Source organism: Passer montanus, unplaced genomic scaffold, assembly GCF_014805655.1.
Source record: "Passer montanus isolate IOZ18808 unplaced genomic scaffold, ASM1480565v1 scaffold38, whole genome shotgun sequence".
Taxonomy (NCBI): Eukaryota; Metazoa; Chordata; class Aves; order Passeriformes; family Passeridae; genus Passer; species Passer montanus.
Window position 1 is genome coordinate 4,567,995 of NW_024368596.1, and position 15,179 is coordinate 4,583,173.

Here is a 15,179-nt window from a genome sequence, read left to right on the forward strand (position 1 = left end):
TACAATGTAAGCCATCACTCTGCTTTGTAGATCCTGCTGCTTGTTCTTTATTTTAAAAAATCCCCATAACTCAAATCTTTCTGTTGCTGTAGTGCCCATCATTGTGGGTGTTGCCTGTGGCTCCCCTCCTGTCTGGAGCTGAGCACAGGAGGGCTGTGGCCTCAGTGGTGCTTCTCTCACACAGATGTTACAGCCACAGGGGATTTCACAGGCTTTCATCTTATCTGTGCTCTCCGTGGCCTGGAACCTTTCCACAGGAGCTTATTTCTTATCTAACTTGGACATTTCACAACATCAAAGCAAAAAAGCAACCAAAGTTGAAGTAATGCTTTTTCACTTTCGTACATTTTTCATAGTTGCTTCAGAAAGTTGTGAAGTATAAAATGGAATAATTACTCTCAGTTCACATTGAGTCACTCCTGGCATTGTCCATGGTGGGGAAAAAGATGACAGTATGTGGTCTCTTTGTGTGTTTTAAATAGAAATAGCAAATATGTGGAATTGATTGGATCAGGATGTTTCATTAAAGCTTTTAACTGGAAATCATGCATTCTAAGGAACAAGTTTCTCATAGATTTAAATATCCAATTAAAAATAAATATATTCTTAAAAATTGTCTAGAGTTCATATATAGTTCTGTATTTATAATGTGGTAAACCATCCTTTCCAACTTTGTTACTGAAGTATGGGATTCATCAAATGATTTGTGGAATCCAATTTCAATAATTTTTAAGCAGTTAAAACATAGGGTGTAAAACCACATATATATATATATATATGCACACATACATATACATGCACACACACACTTTTTATCACCTAGATTTTCTACTTGCAGTCATGTTTAGTCAGGCTTACTGGAAATAACAGAAGTATTGTTTGAAAATGGATTTTATTGTATGAATTAATATTTAAAATTGTAATAAGACCCAGCCTGCAGTTGCCCATTACTACATTAAAAGATTGGTCCTGAGATGACCAGAGCAGCCTTGACAGTCAGCAGTGTGAGCATGCCAAAGGCTGCTTTGCATAAACAGAAAACTTCTGAAAGGCATTGTGATACTAAAGAATTTCATACGGAACATGAAAATAATTGTCTCTTTTGTTAAAATTAAATGAAAAAAAAAAATTCACCCTAATATCCCTCATTAAACAGTGAACAAAATAGAAAAAAACCCCAAACAATGGCATTTTTGGGAGGATGCTGAAGTAGGATTGTTGCACAGGATTATTTCTGTGTGCAGATACAAGTTTTTGTATTCTTCTCATGCTGTGTAGGTAAAAAGCTGTGTAGAGGAACAATGAATTATATGACAGAAATAAAGGAGCCATTTTTAACTTAGGACTTCCCCAAAGTTTTTAGAAGAAAAACTGAAGAATAATGTTCTTTAAAAGTACAAAGCGTTTTTCAGTAGGGAGAATAATTACTTACTCTGGAATGTGAGCAGGGCACTGGATACCTGACCTGTAATTTAGGAAAATAGTGAAGGGGTTTTCATCAGGAATTATTATTATTACAGTAGAACTGTGGGGCCCCAGCTGAGAGCAGGACTCTGTTGTGCTACTCCCTGTCTATCTAGCAAGGGAGAACCACTGCTGTGGGAATCTTGCTGTGAAGGCAGAGCAGACTGAAGAGGAGAAGGGAGGAAGTGGAGGTGGAAAGCTGAAGGTTGGCCCAAGGCCGTGCTGCTCACAGTGGACACGGCTGCCTGGCTCTGGTAAGTCGCTGACAGAGCCCTCATCTGAGTTCAGGGAGATCCCTGGGTCCCCTTTTCTAACCTGGTGGCTCTCATCAGAGAGAATGTCCCTGGCTTAAATGGGAATGCAATCTGTGTGTGTGAAAGAGCATCTTGAGGGACCAGTCCCTCAGACAGGCTGTCCTGTCCAACAGGAATCAGGTGAATGAAGATCTTCCTTAAAACTTTCAGCCTTAGAGTATGCAGTGCATGAGAACATGCATTTTTAGGGCCAGAATGTAATGAGTTAATGGTTGGCTGTTTGGTTCACCTTTATGTCATCAAACAAGCATAAGATGCTTCAAGCTATACTTCATTTTCTCATGAAGTAAATGTTTCACTAACAATCTTTTGTGTCAATAAAACATGTTTTATGGGGCAAATAATGGGTGAAGGAATAGAGAATGTGAATAAGAACCTTTTAAACAATTTGGTTGCTGAAATCTCATAGAGAAGGAACCATGTTAGTTTCAGAAAACATGAACATATTTAAATTCAGTTGCTCTTTTCATACACAGGACCTTAATTTTACTTAGAAAATGAATAGTGCTTTTGCTGCTTGAAATACGGCAGTCTGCAAATTATTCCAACCAACAAAAGTAGGAATAATTTCTGCCCTTCCTGATCAGTAGTATTTTCTGCTTAGTTACCAGAGCTGCTAGATTTATCTTAGTGGGTTCCAGTGTTTTTTATGGTGATGAATCACTGAGTTGGTATTTGACAGTGACTTTGGCCAGTTGAATTGTAAGTACGTGCTTGGTTTTTTTTTTTGTCCCAGAAATAAGGGGCCTATCCAGTGGTTCCATACCACTTCCATGTGTGTTCCTTTACACAGTGACAAATCAAACAGATTTACGCTTTATTCTCCAAGCTCACAGAGGCAATGGGAAATAAAAGAATGTTTGGAATTTGCAGTGCTATGTGTAGCAGCTCTGCTTCAGTGGGCGAAAATTTACGTGGGGTATTAGAGTTGACAAAAGGAGTAGGGACAATAGAGAAACTGTGATGTGCTGGGTTGTGCAGCAGCAGAGGCCCCATCATTACCCTGTGTTCAAGTGACACCTCATGACACCCTGGGACAGAGATGAATTTAAAAGGGTATAAGGGAGAAGGTACATGTTGCAGAACCTTTTCCATCTTGAAGAACACTGCCATCAAATTACACTTTCAGGCTGTTTGGTTTTACTGCCTTCTGCACAGTGGTGACTCAGAAGCAATGGGAGGTTCCTTTCCAGGCATTTTTTGCTCTTGCTTACCACACATTGAGAATGGAAAGCTGAATGTCTGAGCCAGCTGTGTATTTGTAATGGTTTGCAGTGGATATGTGCATAATAGAGATGCACATGATTAATGCTGATCCTGTGACACAAAATTGGTCAGAATCCAAAATTAGCTATGAAGATGCTCAGGTATGTAAAAAAATAATGCTATTTTTACCAGCATCATATTCATTACAGACAGGCATCTCATTTAGTGCTGCTGCATTTTAAAAGCCTGGTGCACAAATGTGTTTGAGAATGCAGGTCATAGATTTCACATATGAAATTCTAGTGGGCATTTGAGAGAACATTCACAAGTCACAGTAATTTCACTGGCTTTGCTATTGCTTGGTGTTATTATCATTCTGTAAATTTCCTGTTATTAAAAACAATTATCATTCATCTGGGAAACCAAACCACTTGCATTAATTGCTAATGGCTTTTCTGCAGGCTACTGTGTAATATATGTTGAACATTAAAGATTAAATATAGGGAGCTCTGTTGATTCATTGTAGTTTCTGTTTGATGTAATCCACATTTTATATTTCAGCTTGTCCTCACTGCTAGGAGTTTTTTCATCCTTTTTATCCTCGGGATAAGTAAGAGCAATCCTGGTGCTAATGCCCCGTAAAGACTAGGTAAGCACATTGAGGTCAGACAGAAGTTCCACCTGGCACTGAGCTCTGGTTTATCTTGTGGTAAAACCTGAGTCTTCATTGTGCTGTTATCCTTGAGTTGCTCCTGCATGCCACTGTGCCTGCTCTTTAGAATGCTCTGATCTTGGAACAGTTCATGGGAGTGCTGCTGAGTGACGAAAAATACTGCTTTTTTAGCAGTGAAGGCAAGTCCTTTGTTTCAGCATAGAAAACATGATTTCCATCCACACAGACTTCAAAAGAAACAGTGGGAATTCTTGAGAGCCTGATTATCATGGCATAATCACATTATCAGAGAGATTAGAAGCACTTTACTGTGTCCTTATGCTTTAGTGACACTCCAAGGCACTGGAGAAAATCAAGTGCTGTTAAAATCTTTCTTGTAGGGCACTAATGCAGGAGAGAGCCCTGAATGGGGCTGTGGGCCCTGAAATCACAGAGGACATATTTAATTCTTCTGTCACAGAGCTGCTCATCCAAACACAAGAAGAAGGTGTAGTTGCTGGCCTTTACTCTCCAGTCTAGATATATTTCTCAGAGCCACCTGCAGCAGAGCAAAACAAAAGCCTCCTAAAATGTTAATTTCCATCAGTTCCAGTCATTGTGGAACACTGTCATTAACCAGGCAATCAAGCTAATGAAATACAGAAGTATTAGCAATTCAAACAAATGAGGAATTCACAGTGTCTTTTCTCTACAAACTTGGTGGGCTCTTGGATGTCATTTCTTTTGTGAGAGGTAAGACTCTAAGTGTAACTGTGCCCATTTTCAGGTTATGCCTCAGCACTGCTGTGGTGCCTGGAGGTAAACAGTCCACAATCCATGCTGTGTAATTGAATTGTTGCCTGAAAGCCTCTGAATTGCTCGTGATTATGGGAAATTCAGTCTCAGCTTTAACTTTTTGAAGTGAGAGCAAAGCACGTGATTTTTAATGTATCTTGCTGTGTATGGTTGCCAAGGACAGCTGAAGATTTGGGGATTAATGTTCTGATTATATAGTTTCCAATGTAAAGGATTCCATTGATAATTAGCTCAGAGTGAAGAAAGGATTCCATTGATAATTAGCCCAGAGTGAAGAAAGCTAAAAATAATCAACATAAAAGCATTTTCAGATGTGAGTCTGTGCCTCTGGAAGTGCACACTATGGACAGTGTCTAGACAGAAAAGGTATGAAATATCAAACATGCACTTGACCTCCGTTAAAAGGCCAGGATGAAACAATCTCAACAGAAACAGTGATATGGGAGAATTGTTGCAGTTAAAAGAAAACTGCAACATGAAGAAAGACACATGGAATATGGGAAAAAATATTTTAGCCTAAACAGGTACTAAAAATGATCCTGGAAAAAGAATTTTTAAAGTCATGTACACTTTGCTTCACTTTGCTTGATTTTAAACATGTAACAACGCATTTTTTAAATTAACAATAAAAGTATTTTACCTGCCAAGCCTTGAGTCAGGGCTTTGTATGTCTCCAGCTGAGATTACTAAAGCACTTGCAGCAGGGAGCTGCATTCCTTCTGCTGTTTTACGGAGTTAGGGAAGTAGAAGGGAAGCACACTTCCATGGACATGAGAATGAAAAACAGAGGGATTTATGTGGTGGAATTATTAAGGTGTGGGGTTTTTATAATTTCCTCCTCTGTTCCATTTTACTGTAAGTCTCGATCCTTTACGTGGGTAACTTTGTGTAATCCATGATTGTCTTGCCGGCGGAAGGCACAGCAATGAACCGCATTTTCTGGTGACACTGTGGGAGCTTAGCGCGGTGTCTGTGCTGTTCTCTGGACACGGCCCACAAGGGAGCGCGGTAACGCCGGGCCGGGCCGGGCCGGGCCGGGCACTGCGGGTGTGGTAACGCCGGGCCGGGCCGGGCACTGCGAGTGTGGTGTGGTAACGCCGGGCCGGGCCGGGCCCGCCGGCAGCGCCATCCCGCGCAGGCCGCGCCCTCTGCCGGCCGCGCCCGGCACTGCACCCGCCGAGCGCGCCGCTCCTCCTGCCTTGGGATCCTCCGGGAAAAGGGGAATTCTGCCCGTGACACGCACAATGAGGGGCTGCGGTGTGTCCAGGGAAGCAGCTCCAGGGTCTGGGGCACAGGTGTGATGGGAGCGCCTGGTGGAGCTGGGCTTGTTTAGCCTGGAGCTATGAAGGCTCGGTAGGGACCCCGTGGCTTTCTGAAAGGAGGTTGGGGTGAGGTGGGGACCGGCCTCTTGTGGGCAACCAGCAAGGGGAAATGGCCTCAAGTGCCTGGGGAGACTCAGGCTGGATAGTCGGAAAAATTTCTTCACTGCAGAGTGATTAAGAAGTGGAACATAATGGAGTCACCATGCCTGGAGTTGTTCAAAGAATGAACAGATGTGGCACTTGGTAATGTGGTTTAGTGTGCATGGTGATATTCAGTAAAAGGCTGGACTTGATCGTGGAGAATCTTGCAGCCTTAATGATTCAGCACATCATCACCAGACAGTTTAGGGAGGTGGTTGTCCTTCTCTACTCTGTGTTGGTGTCGCCCCATCTTGAGTCCTGTGTGCAATTTTGGGCAGTCTTTGTCTGAAAATGAACAGGGAAAACTTTAGGATGTCCTAACTACCCAGAGAGGTATCAAATTGCATTAAAAGTTGAGTTGGAAAGAGTAATTACAGAGGAGTTTGTGGACATGATGCATTGACTTGTTTTTAATGTATATATTAGGGTCGACCAGGACCAATTGGGCTTCAAGGACCAATAGGAGCACCTGGATTCACTGGCCCTGAAGGTTTGCCTGGAGCAAAAGGTGAGAGAGGAGCAGTGGGCCCTCCTGGACCAGCTGGACAGAAAGGTGACAAGGTAGGCTCAGCAGTGACTTTTCTGTCCCTGCAATAGTTCTATGGCCTTGTGTATATTTTTGAGTGAATAATCTTGGGCTGTGTGTCCAGGGATAAAAATACAATTGCATTTCAACAGTATCTTTAGAGAATTGTCTGCATTTATTTTTTAGTAAGAATACAGATGCTAAAGCTACTGAATAGTGTAGCCATCCTGGTAGATGAGCTACAGCCAAATGAATATTGCTGTTGCAAACAGTCTGTCACTTCATATGCCCAGGGGTAGATGGCTATTATTCACACTCTGTTCAGGGAGACATGGGACTGGTTCCTGTGCAGGAGATCCTGAGCTGGTGTCTAGAAAAGCAAAAAGAATGGGCACTAAACCAAATCTGCAGTTTGGTTTTGCAGGTGCAAAGTTATTTCTAACAAAAAGAATACAATAAACTACATCATAATCAATGGAGTAGCCCATAAGGTGTAGGTGTCACTGAATGCAATGTGCAAGATTGGAAACAATTTCTTTGCACTGGAAAAAAAAAATTATTCCAGAACTGTTTCTATCACCTAAAATGGTACATATGCAATACCAGCATGCCATAAGATTCTCTCTCTCTTCATCCCTTATGAGAGAAATACGTTTTACCTTTCCAAAGAAGAACAATTTAGGGTATTCTCCTTACACAGTCTGTTTTGCTACTATTCAGAGCAGGGCAACAAGATGTGGCAATTATTTGTAGCTTGGGCAGTCTGTAGTTAATGCAGTGGTCTGCATATCTCTGGGGGTCCTATCCAACTATAGACAGAAAAATATGTAAGTTTTGTTGAAACTCTTGGAAAGACAAGGGTTAAATTTACAGCAGGTTGTTTATTTTCCTGGCATCTTGTTTTCCCCAGATGTGCAGTAGATTATATTTTTAGTTTAAATTGCCTGATTAAAACATTCCCGAAACACTCATTTGGCATCCAGTCAAGCTCAGATGCTCAGTTCCTGTCTTCACTGACCCCTGTGGTAGGAGGGAATCTGCCTGTGATAGTTTGTTCCTTTTGGTTTGGAAAGCAGAAGTCCAAGACTGAGTGTTGGAGTGAAAAGTATCTCACAGGTGACTGAAATATACAGACCAGTGAAGTGAAATATAATGTGTGGTCTTTTTCTTCAGGGTCCAATGGGAGTTCCAGGATTCCAGGGCATCAATGGGATTCCAGTAAGTTTGCATATGTAAATATAAATCACCAGAATAGCACATGCATAGTGTACCTTTCAATTGTTTGCCTCTGTCTGGAGGAAGATGGGTGTGTTTGTTAATCCACCTGGTGATTCCACGCTGCTTTGTAAGACAATAGGAAGCTGATACATATCAGAAAGTGAACCTGAGTTACATGGGGATCGTTTGCATGATTGATTAGCTTTTCTTTCAGCACCATGTTCCCTCAGCACTGCCTAAAAACCCCTGTTTCATAAAATCAAAGACTTCCAGAATGGACAGGGGCCTCAGGGAGTCAACCAGGCATGATCAGCTGTGCTTCAGGCCATTTTTAACATGTGTTTCCTAACCAGTTCTTAAAACCTTGTGATGATAGAGACTAACTTCTCTATTAGAAAAGCTTTGCTAATGCCTAACTTCAGTCTTTCTTTCTGCAGTTTAAAGCTCTTAGTTCTCATGTTACTGATGAGGGACACAAAGAGAAGATTGTTCACTTTTGCTTTGTAGTAGCCTTCTTGTATGTGATGGCTGTTACCAGGTCTCCCTCAATCATCTTTTGCTATGACATGAATGGAAGCAGTGATGAGAGCTGAGGCTCTCCAGATTACCCTTAATCCTCTTCTGGGTTCTAGTCCTGGTTTAGATCAGGTGACAGGTAGGTAACCACTTTTCCTAACCACCAGGAACTTTTTGTTTCTTTCATTCTTTAGAACTTTACATTCTAGAGACAGTTTATAAAAAAATTATGTGCCTAGAGTGTTTTGGCCAGCTTTCTTTTGCTTGGTTTCTCCAATGATTTTTGCAGAGGTATCTTGCTGTATCTCAGGGGAACTTTGACTGGATCAGCTTTAGAAATTGCCCCAAACTTCCTTACTCTTTCTACACCATTTGGCTTATCCTACTTTCTCCTTCTGATATTAGAATTACTTTATTTTCTTGATGGAATTTTTCCATCCTGTGTGTCATTGTGCCTTCAGACTGTGCTCATACTCTTTCTCATCTTCCCTGCTTTCTCAGATGGCCAGGAGCTCCAACAATTGAGCTGTGTTTTCTTACTTCATATCAAAAAACTGAATAGTTGTGATAGATTGGCTGAAAATCAGTTGGCCTTGTAAATGAACTTATTTGATTCCAGTTCCTTCCTGGCCCTTGTCCTTTAGTCCCCCTCTGCTCATCCTTGCCTGTTTTCTCTCCTGCTCTACTCCCTTGCTGCTATTTTTTTCTTTTACCACCAGCCAACTGTCTAGGTCTGAAGAGAACAAGCTGTTCCCATAATACTTAATTTAATTGAACACACTGTGGGAACATGCTGTTCTCAGGGTGTTTTTTCAGATGAGGCTCTGGAGAAGGGGATTCCCAACAATGAGGGGAGGCAGAGATAGAGCAGCAGCCATTGCCAGGTAGTTGGCAGTGACAGGCATTCCAAGGGGAGAGCAGGGAGGCAGATGAGAGGATTCAAACTTCCAGAATAAGCAGATCTACTCTGCTTTGTAACATTCTGCAGGTGGGTGAATGGGAAAGAGGCAGATTTTGCTGGTCATGAGTAGCAAAGTGCTCAACACTGTGGCTCTTCTGTGCCACAACTGCAGGGCAGAAAAAGGGGAAAGGAAAACTTTTTCATACTGCTTACATTATAACCACTAAGATAAATGCTTCCATTGTAGGGTGAAAATAGCAACCACCACTGCTTGAGTAAATATTTTTACTTTTGTCATTACATTTCAGGATAGGGAGTAACTTAAGATTTTTTGTGAAGTGTATACCAATATAGGCACTTCATATGGATATGTGGAATGTAGAGCAAAGGAGAGAACGTGTGTGTGAGAAAGATGGGAGAAGTAAAAAGATTTTGCTATCTCTGCACATCCAAATATGAAGAGAGATTCTTTGTAGTATGCAGGTATGTTGGTGTGGGCAGGTGTAGTTTAGTCATGGCCATGGGCAAGGCTCTTTTTCAGAGGGGAATCCCACTGCTGACCTTAAGGGAAGTGGTATTCCACAGAGTTCCCTTGGGAATGCTGGTGGCAAGTAAATCATGTTGTTGCAGCTGGCCTGACTAATCTCTTTAACCTAGTAAATACAGCAGCTACATGTGTTTATTGCTAGACTTTCATGTCATGCTGTAGGAGAAGCCCTCAAATCCTTAGTCCTACTTGGGAAGTTTATTTTTTCTTATAGGACAGGATTCAAGGACACCTCTGGCAAAGGCTGGAGCTGAAGCTGGGAGATGTATATAGCTTTTCATGAAGTGTCCAAGGAGTTCTAGAAGGAAATACTTTTATGATAAGTGAGCCCTTGTCTGTGCATGAAAGCCAAAGCTGTATGAAGAGGCAGTTTTGTGACCTTCCTAGAGTAAATGCAAGCACTTGGCAATGGCTGTAGAAAGGCCACTTGGCTTAGCAACCCATGAAACTGTTAATTCAGTTAGTTTTGTATTCATCCCTAATTGCATTTGTTTCTCTGTTTTTAATTATTTATTGAGCTGTCCTGTTGGGATTGCCTTTTCCCTGTTTGATTTACAAAAGAGGCCCCTTGGGATCACAGTGTCAGTGTACAGCAAGAGTCAGATAAAGGAGGGCCCAGATAACCAGTTCAAATTTCCTTATCTGTCTCACACCAAATGCCTCCTTTTGTGAGTACAGGGAGCACAAGCATCTCTCCAGCCTGTGTTTTAACTCAGATCTGTAAACTAATCACCCTGACATGTATAAGTAAAGTCTGTGAAAGTCTTGTCCCTTAGTCAATTGAGGTGCTTGTGTTCAATTGGCACATCTGCCAAAACAGGAGTTAGAGGAGGTGAGAGCAATGGAACTATTAACCACCACTTTTTCAGGTCAAACCAGCTCTTTAAATCAGTATTTTAAACCCCTGGGAAAAAGCTTCTTTTAAGGCAGGACTTAGCAACTCTCAGGGAAGTCACTTGTGGGTGTTCAATATCTCCTCAGATAAGGGTCCTAAAACAAAATATTATGAACTCTGATTGCAGATTAGCTTTAAAGTAGGAAATCCTGTGGATTGTTTTCCTAAAGCAAAAGACACAAAATATGTGTGTGTGCTTGTGTGTCAGTCTGTGTCATGCTTTGGCACAGAGCCACAGACACGGATGCCATGGGATTAAGTGACAGGGGCACAGATTTATTTAGCACACATAAGAAATCACTGTGATCAGCATATTTTGTGTCCTGTCTCTGTAAGCACTTCTCACATTTTAAGAGGATACCAAAGTCCTTTGGGCCTCTTACAGGCTGTCTTGGTGTGAGAGTTAGGAGATCTCACCCGAAGTGTTTCCCAGGACGTGGCTCACCCGGCAGCTGCGTGCCACAGGCTGGCTCTTGGCCAGCAGGAAAGCTGGAGCAGCTTGGCTCCCTGTTGTCTCAGTCTGAGGGGCAGATGTTGGCCCTTTCAGCTTCACTAAACCTTGCAGCTGGTCACCTTGTGCTGTAACCAGATACGTGTGCACTTCTCCCACATAGCTCCTGATCTTGTTTATGCTGTAAACCAAGTGAAAGACATGGTGGACACTGACACTCTGGCCTCTGACTCTGCAGTCACTGCCTGTCCTGTCAGAGACTTGATGCTCTTGGCTATGATATCCTGCATAGATCAAATTAATTAAGTAATTTCTAAGAGAAAAATCTAAGTGGCAATAAATTGCTGCTTCAGCCTACTCCAGTTGCTTTACTAGGGCCTGGCAAGTCCCTGCTTGCACACCACATGTGGTTATTTTGACAAGCAGACTAATCATCAGAGCAACTGGTGCTGTTAATACAGCGGTCTCTGATGGTAATACTTTAGGATGACTTCATTCCATTCCTTGTTAAATCTCAATTTTATACTTGTCTGGGTGAGCTGCCTTAATCGTGCAGTTGAGGCACACCTGACATTGATTCAGTTTGTACCTTGTTGACTGACAGAAAGCAGGTCAGGTCCCTCTCGATTTTGTTGGCACAAATCTCAATGCAGTTGCCAAATGAGCCAGACCAAGGACTTCATCTGACTGGAAATTAACCCCATTAAGAAATAGAACAGTTATTTCTCTACTGTGTTTGCTTCCTACCCTGCCAGCACAGGGAGGAGGTACGTGTGAATAAGCAGCAATGTGGAATAGCTGTCCTGGCAGCAGCTGAGGCCAGTGATCAGCTCAAGTAATTACATAAATATGGCTTAAGTTGTTCTGCATCCTTGAGAAAATCACCCCGCTACTGTGTGTCCTGAGCTTCCCATCTATAAAATTAGGTTATAGCATTCCCACATTTTTTCAAGGTATTTAAAGATCCTTAGATAAAAAGCTTTACATTACTGCAAAGTTCTCATTGAGTTTCATCTCAGTATGTGCTATTGGCTTGGACTGGGAAGATCTTTGGTGTTGCAAATGTGTTTTATTTTAAGTGTCAGGCATGAAGAATTGCTAACGTTCTGCTTTATCTCCATTTTATCCATGTTTATTTTTTACTTTCCTAATGTGAGTCATAACTTGCTTAGTGCCATATCTTAAGGACAAATCTTTGGGATCAAACAAAAGTACTTTTGGGATGAGTCAAGATCACCGTGTACAGAGGGGGGAGAGAACTGTCAAGTTACTGATACTATCTCCCTAAGTTTAATTTTTCTTCTTCCCTTAAAACAATGTTGTTGAGTGCCACAGGACTCACTTATAGGAGCTGCCTGACACTTGGGCATTGTGACTGACCGTTCTGCCTTTCTGCCTTCTTTCCTCATATACTCATGTGGCACTGAAGAAAAACCACCTGAAGTCCCAAACTTTGATCTCCTTTGCACTGGTACCATGCTGAGTAAATTCTAGTCAAATTAGTAGACCTATACCAGGGCAAAAGATGTGTGAAATCAGAATTAGGTACAATTGCATTTTGCTCTGCTTGCTTAATAATTGGCCATTGCAAGTACTTTTTTTTAAATGTTGTTAGTTTAATTGGATCTTTCTCCCAGTTGCTTTGCCTAAGGTCTTATGTTTAATATAACAAATAAAGCTGTTCTGCTTGAATGGCCTGATACTGGAGCTTTAACATCTGTTCATCTATTAAAAGAAGGAATCCACACTGGAGAGGAAGAGAAGTCACTGAAACTCCAAGCAGATTTGGATTATAAATGCTCAGTATTGTTGAGTCTGCCTCTGCCCTTTCTTTCACATGAGCAGCTCCCATTCCTGGTGTCAGGTGCACCCTTGCGTGCTGTTTGACACTGTTACATTCCATATGGTTCACACTGCTGTGGGATGGTCCCTTTTGGGACCTACTCATGCACAAGTTATGTACTTCAGAAAACTATCCCTTGGAGAAAAAGGTAATCAGATGAATGAAGCCATTGTTTTAGGATTTAACCTTTAGGGAGGATAAACAAAGCTGGCTGAAGAAGCTTGTTCTGTTACACTCTGCCATACGCTGAACTTGGTCGGGAGTTGTGCAGTTCTTTTTGTTTGTGTTGCCATTTGGAAGGAAGATATCAGTGTTCTAGGGACAGCAGTATTACTGGCAAATAACAGATCCTGTTGGTCATTCTCTCTCTTTGCCTTCACACAGGGTCACCCTGGGCAGCCTGGACCCAGAGGCCCGCCTGGCCTCGACGGCTGCAATGGCACCACTGGGAGCCCTGGCTTCTCTGGACCCGATGGGTTTCCTGGCCTACCTGGACTGCCTGTACGTCCCAACTCTGATGTGCTGTTCTGTCACCACTCAACCAGGGTTTGCTTTTTGTGACGTTGTTGGAGAAGTAACTGCCAATACTTAGGAAGAACCCAGAAAACCCTAAGTTTATTCGAGTTGTTAGAGCTCAATTTTCTTATCCACTTTATCCTGTGGGTAGAATCCCCTCCCTCACCTGCTGCCATCGCTGCTTTGGATGCAGCCCAGGATGTGGGTGGCTGGCTGGGCTGCAAACTCACACTGACAGTTTTTCATCCACAAGTACCCCAAGTTCTTCTGCAGGGCTGCTTTCAATCCAGTCATTGCCCAGCCTGAATCTGTGGTTGGGATTGCCCCAACTCAGTTGCAGGATCTTGCACTTGGTGAGGTTTACATGGGCCCACCCCTCAAGCCTGCCAAGTCCCTCTAAATGGCATTGATGTGTATTTGAACAGGGGAGTTATACCACATCAAACAGTTTCAAATAGAATCTAAGGTTGTCAAAGGCCTAAAATGACAGGGAAATCTAATATAAACAGGAAAATATCAGAGAAAATGTTTGCAGAACCTTGTTTTTCTAAAGCTGCAGGAAATCTTTAGTTCTCATTATAGCACAGCTTCTCTGACAAAGCAGCAGTGGTACTTTTACAGTTAACTGGAGCCAGGAGTTTGTTGATTATGCCTTGTTCATTATGCTAATTAGAGATTATTTAAAACTAAAGCAACAGTATTTTTTTTAAATATTTTTTTACTATTTTTTTTAATCAGGGTCGTCCTGGTCCAAAAGGCCTTAAAGGAGAACCTGTTTTTGCTCAAGGCAGTCTTAAAGGAATGAAGGTAAGACTTGTCATCACACAGGAGAAAATGCAGTACCAGAAACTCTTTGATGTCCCACAGGTTGCAGGGCTGATACTGCAGCTTTGATTGCTCGTGGTGTCAGTCCTGTGTGTCTGAGTGCAGAGCTGTGCAAAAGGTCTTGTAATAACCTCATTAATGGCAGCACAGAATACTCTCAGAGCCTGGAATTGCTTGGTCTTTGAAGAGATCTTACTCATCCCATACTGGGATGCTGAGACATTGCTCATCCTGTTACTGTTCAGTGCATGTTACAACTTCTGCTGTGAGATTCCAGCTGCCTCTCAGTGTTTCTGGTACTGGAAGGTACTAAAAATTTCAGTCACATTCTCAGTTTACGTACATGCTTCATTAAATATTGAAAATATTGAAAAATTCACTCTGTGATATAAGGCCTCTCACACTGACTTTGCTGGTCAAAATTAGGAACATTATATACACTCATAAGTTCGTAAAAGTTAAATAGGTCTTTATTAATTTACTTTCGTAATTATGGGAAATAATTTATTCTTATGATGATGTGCTTTTGCATATTTTATAGCAGTCATATAATAAGAGTGTTTATAGTGTATTTTCAGTGGTTTTGTAATTAATATTTTTAATGTCACTTTATTTTCTCTTGTTACACATAAATAAAATGGAGACCTCTAGAGAATTTGGAACCATTACCCAATTCAAATATAGAAGCATAGATTTCAAGATATTTTCCTAATTACACTTGATCTAGTATTAACTAACATCAACTATTTCTATTTATATAAAGCTTGGTGTTCCTTATAGTTTGCTGCAATAATGTTGTGTAATTTTTATGTATGCATTTATGATTTTTAGGGTGAAAATGGTCTTCCTGGACTGGATGGGGTTCCTGTAAGTTGTTTAATATGGGGCATAATGATTTTAAACCGTATTAAGTAGGTACATTTTCAGGTGTTGATTCTCAAAGACCCTTTTGAAATTAGTAGGAAGTGTATTTACATGTCTGATACCAGTAGTGTAAGCAATTCTAGATTTGTAAGGGTATGAGTG

General features: G+C 41.6%; 1 protein-coding gene across 3 annotated transcripts in view; it reads left to right on the forward strand.

Annotated features, from left to right (window-relative positions):
* COL4A6 (collagen type IV alpha 6 chain) overlaps nucleotides 1–15,179 on the forward strand; it is a 111,864-nt gene that overhangs the window by 62,859 nt on the left and 33,826 nt on the right. For 2 of the 3 annotated variants that reach the window (XM_039717566.1, XM_039717570.1), the window contains exons 4-8: nucleotides 6,342–6,476; nucleotides 7,615–7,659; nucleotides 13,197–13,313; nucleotides 14,067–14,135; nucleotides 14,985–15,020. In XM_039717566.1, the coding sequence (XP_039573500.1) occupies nucleotides 6,342–6,476; nucleotides 7,615–7,659; nucleotides 13,197–13,313; nucleotides 14,067–14,135; nucleotides 14,985–15,020 (402 nt within the window). Of the gene's footprint in view, nucleotides 1–5,637; nucleotides 5,710–6,341; nucleotides 6,477–7,614; nucleotides 7,660–13,196; nucleotides 13,314–14,066; nucleotides 14,136–14,984; nucleotides 15,021–15,179 lie in introns of those variants that run through there. The other variant, XM_039717571.1, reaches the window with a different exon arrangement.